We start from the raw sequence: 5,142 nt of genomic DNA on the forward strand, positions 1-5,142 counted from the left end.
GATAAAAAAAGTGGTAAAAAACCAAAAGCCAGAGAAAAGAAACATTAGGTTAAATATTCAAAGTAATTTACTTTTCATGCCCATCAAAGACAAACCAAATTGTAGTCTAGAAAAAATTATCCTTACCCAAAAATGTACATTTTTGAATAAAGAAATTAACCAGAATAATAAATAAATGAACAATGTATTGAATTCAAGAATTTGAGTTGTGATAAAGAAAAATAATATTAAATGTGTTTATTCTGACATTAGTTTTTCTCGTTCCAAAAAGCTTTAACAAAATATTCTCTTTTTTTCAGGTTGTTATAGGTTCACTCTCCTTTAATAATAATAATAATAATAATAAATAGCACTGGTAATATTGTAATCTTTTAGTTTTAATGAAGCCCCAAAATATGATTTAAATACCATATCTCAAAACACAATGATTTATTTCTGTTAATAATATTTTGATTATTCAAAAAAATAATTATGTTGGTAAAGACCGTAAGGGTTGGTGAAATTTCTGCTTATTTAGTGGGTAGTTTTGCAGGCTTACTTTTATAATATGGTTGAATAAAGTCAACAACCCCAAGACCTCCATCACTAACATTATTTCTTAGAGCCTATACTTTTTGATTTTATGTGGTTTATTTTTTCTACATTAAATTATAGAATCGTTTTTAATGAACATAATGAAGTTGGACAATGCATTACAGAAAAGAGATACCACTTTAATTTAGGGTCCAATTCTCACTATTAACTAGTTATTAGCATGCATATTGGCTGTTTATTAGTACTTATAAAGCATGCTTTATTCTGCATCACCATATTTTAGATCCCTTAATCCTTAAACCCAATACCTAAACTAACTAACTATTAATAAGCAGCAGATTAGGGGTTTATTGAGGCAAAAGTTGTAGCTAACAGTTAGATAATATAGTGACAACTTGTCCACAAACTAAAGTGTGGCCACTATTTGTGCTACAAAGCCGTGTGCTTATGACAAGCAATTAAAATAATATGATAACAATTAGCAGTTTGCGATATTGAACTCTGAGCCTCGCACATTCAAACTACAAATGCCTCTTGTGTTAAAAATAAAATCCTGAGTGCTTGACATATATATATATATCTGGGGAATAAGTAAATAATAATAATAAGCAAAAGTGTACAGCATATACACACGGGAGATATTTATAATGAAAATACTAATTTATTCAAATGAAATGCATAGAACGTTCTGAATGTATACAGAGATTAAAATACATAAAACATCATATACAGATTGTCTGACTGTCTTAATTAAGCAGATGTGTTTGGCTTCTTATGCATTTGTTCCTGAGTGTTTGAATGCATTTGGATGTGCGATGCAACACAATGATTAAAGCAGAAAACCAGTCTGGAAATGAATGAATGATTATTGGTTTAAAAACTAGTTTATATTTATAGAGTGGCTGATTTGTAAACAACCATTTTATTTTGTATGAATATTAAGATATAAATGATAAAAATATTTATTAAATGATTTGAGATGCACTTCGTCACTATACAACCCCAATATATACACTGCCGGTCAAAAGTTTGGGATCAGTAAGACTTGTAATGTGTTTTAAAGAAGTCTCTTCTGCTCATCAAGGCTGCATTTATTTGATCAAAAATACAGAAAAATACAGTAATCTTGCAAAATGTTATTACAATATAAAATAATGGTTTCTATTTTAATATCCTTTAAAATATAATTTATTTCTGTGATGCAAAGCTGAATTTCCATCAGCCATTACTCCAGTATAAAGTGTCACATGATCTTCAGAAATCATTCTAATATGCTGATTTATTAGAATTATCAACAGCTGTGCTGCCAAATATTTTTTTGAAAACTGTGATACTTTTTCAGGATTCACAGATGAATAAAAAGTTAAAAAGAACAGCATTTATTCAAAATATAAATGGTGGCGTTTTAGTTTCCGCTCCATGTTCTTGGTCGGTTGCCTGCGCCTCTTTATCGTCGTGTTGTCGGTGCTGAAGCTGTTTTCTGAGCGTGAACGCCGTGAGTTTGGAGGTCTGAGGTTTGGGAGGGACGGCAGGAACCGCTTTCGTGGCATTCGCAGCTTTGCGTGGAGAACGTTTGCGAGGCGCCTCTTTGCTTTCTGTTTGTTCGTGTTGCATCTCGTCTGGACGCTGCACGAGTGTGGACTTCTCCGGATCATCTCCACCTTCAGGAGAAAGATCTCCCTCAACAGAACTTTCTGTTTTTACGTTCACGTCCTCCTCAGAGTTTCCTTCACGGCTTTCATCTAAATCTTCCTGTCTTTCAGCTTTGTTTTGGTCTTGTTCTCCTTCTTTTGTATGCTCCTCATCTACACTCTCAGATTCTTCACTATTTTCCTTTACATTTTTAGCTTCTTGTTCTTCTTCTTTTGCATGTTCCTCATCTATTTCTTCACATTCTCCACTGTTTTTCTCTAAATCTTGTTTGGCTTCTTCTTTTGATCCATCTTTTGCATTTTCTTCACTATTTTCCTCGAAATCTTCTTGTTCTTCTTCTTTTGCATGTTCTTCATCTCCTTCTTCACATTCTGCACTATTTCCCTTTAAATCTTCTTGTCTTTCAGCTTTGTTTTGGTCTTGTTCTCCTTCTTTTGAATGCGCCTCATCTACACTCTCAGATTCTCCATTATTCTCTTTTGAATTTTTAGCGTCTTGTTCTTCTTCTTTTGCGTGTTCTTCATCTCCTTCTTCACATTCTCCACTGTTTTTCTCTAAATCTTGTCTTTTGGCTTCTTCTTTAGGTCCATCATTTGCATTTTCCTCACATTCTCCACTATTTTCCTCTAAATCTTCTTGTCTTTCAGCTTTGTTTTTGTCTTGTTCTCCTTCTTTTGTAAGTTCCTCATCTACCCTCTCAGATTCTCCACTATTTTCTTCTAAATCTTCTTGTCTTTTAGCTTCTTGTTCTTCTTCTTTTGCGTGTTCTTCATCTCCTTCTTCACATTCTCCACTGTTTTTCTCTAAATCGTGTCTTTTGGCTTCTTCTTTAGGTCCATCTTTTGCATTTTCCTCACAATCTCCACTATTTTCATCTAAATCTTCTTTTCTTTCAGTCGTGTTCACTTGTTTTTGTTCTCCGTTCCCATCACTACATTCCTCTACAGATCCAGCTTTTGCATCTTCCTCAACATCTTCACACTTTCCTTCACCTGCATCTGTTTTGTTGCTGTCCTCACACTCTTCTCCTTCATTTTCCTCCATATTCCTCACAACTTTCATAGTTTCTTCAGTCTTCTCATCCTCCTCCGTTTGACCCTCTTCGGTCTTTGTTTGGTGGATAATCAGTGTTTGTTCCTCTGGCGGTTGGTCTTGAGGAGTCAGCGAGACGCGGTCTGCATCCGTGAGCTCAGCGGTGATGGTTACCTCACTGTTACCATGGCAACCGTCAGCATCCAGCACCTGCTGAGCATCTTCAGCTGGAGACAGTGCTGGGATGGGCTCAGGAACGCTGGTGCTGTCGGTCTCAGTTTGGTCGGGTTCTGGTGAAGAAGGAATCGAGTCTGGTCCAAAATAAGTGTCTTCTTCACTGGCTTCACTCTCTGGATCATCTTCTCTGTACACATACAAAAGTCAAATATTACACAAACACTAGACAGTTTGTGTTGTTGCAAACCCATATTATTCTCTTTCTGCCTTGAAACACAAATGTAAGCTAGTAGAGGAGAATTAGATTGTTCAGGTTTATGCTTTCCATAAAAACAAAGCATACCGGTGACAGCCATCAAGCTACAAAAACAACCATAAATGCATGATAAAAGAAGTTTTTATTAATACTGGGAAGATTTTCAGGCTGTTAATTAAATGATTCAAAAATGTGTTTAGAAAATAATGAATTATTGATAATTAAATTAATCAGAATTAGCGTTGCAAAGGGGTGGGAAATTTCCGGTAAATATCCGGAAACTTTCCAAAAATCCCTGGAATATTACAAAAAAAATCCTGGAAAATTTCCAAAATTTCTGGAATATTTCCGAAATTTACTGGAAATTTTCCACCTTTTTGCAACCCTAATCAGAATTGAACCAATATTTGTGTGTGCTATTTTTGTGTGATATATATTTAATTAATAATTATTTAATTTATTATTATTATTATTAATTATATTAAATTAATAAATTAATGTAAATAGTTGTAATTAATGTAAATATTAATGTAAGAGTATATATATATGTATGTATATATATATATATAGTCAGGTCCATACATATTTGGACACAGGCACAATATTCAAAAAAATATTCAAGTTACAGTTATATAATGAACATGGGCTTAAGCTTTAATTTGAGGGTATTCTCATCAAAATTGGAGGAAAGGTTAAGGAATTACAGTTCTTTAATATGTACCTCCCCCCTTCTTCAAGGGACCAGAAGTAATTGGACAATTGACTCAAAAGCTGTTTCATGGACAAGCATGGGCTATTCCTTCGTTATTTCTACATCAATTAAAGGGGTGGTTGACTGGTTTTTTTCTAGGGTTGATTGTGTTTATGGGGTGCAGTCTAACATGTGTTAATGCTTAGTTTGTTAAAAAACGCATTATTTTTCACATAATTTACCTTTATTCCACACCGCTCTGTCCCTTCTCTGAGAAACGGGCTGATCATTTACTTCTTTTATGAAGCCCCTCCCTCAGAAATAGGCGATAGGCTCTGATTGGTTAGCTAGCCCGGTGTGTTGTGATTGGCTAAACCGCCTCTAGCGCGCGTCTAAATGTCCTGCCCCTCAACATAGCGGCATGTGCTCCGGTTGTATTGTAAACAATGGCGTCCTCTATTGTGCTTATCAGTTTGAACCCGGTTGAGACGCAGAGGATATTATTGAAGAGGATCGCGCAGAACCTGTGCAAGCACGGCTTTTAATGGTAGGCCTAAGATTTTAGTTTGTTGTTGTCTCATACTTTTAGATACGCTGTTATTTGTAAATGTGCTTCTGTTAGCTTTTAATATACGGTTTTATCCTGAAAAAAGCTTTAATACAGTACGGCAACTGCACGCACGTCCATGTTTAAACGCTTCTCATAGCTATGTGAAAATAAGTGTATAATTGGAACATTTCATTGTTGGAGCTTAGCTGAATGAGAGAGAGAGAGATGCAGAGTGTGTGCAGAGCAGGG

General features: G+C 35.0%; 1 protein-coding gene across 1 annotated transcript in view; it reads right to left on the minus strand.

Moving 5' to 3' along the window:
• Positions 1-1,917: 1,917 nt before the first annotated feature.
• The window catches only part of LOC107726316 (midasin-like), a 20,522-nt gene continuing 17,297 nt past the window's right edge, over positions 1,918-5,142 (minus strand). The window contains exon 13 of the mRNA XM_016535859.1: positions 1,918-3,583. Coding sequence (XP_016391345.1) covers positions 1,918-3,583 — 1,666 coding nt within the window. The remainder of the gene's footprint in view (positions 3,584-5,142) is intronic.

This window comes from Sinocyclocheilus rhinocerous, unplaced genomic scaffold (genome assembly GCF_001515625.1).
Source record: "Sinocyclocheilus rhinocerous isolate Xijiao unplaced genomic scaffold, SAMN03320098_v1.1 scaffold1598, whole genome shotgun sequence".
Taxonomy (NCBI): domain Eukaryota; kingdom Metazoa; phylum Chordata; class Actinopteri; order Cypriniformes; family Cyprinidae; genus Sinocyclocheilus; species Sinocyclocheilus rhinocerous.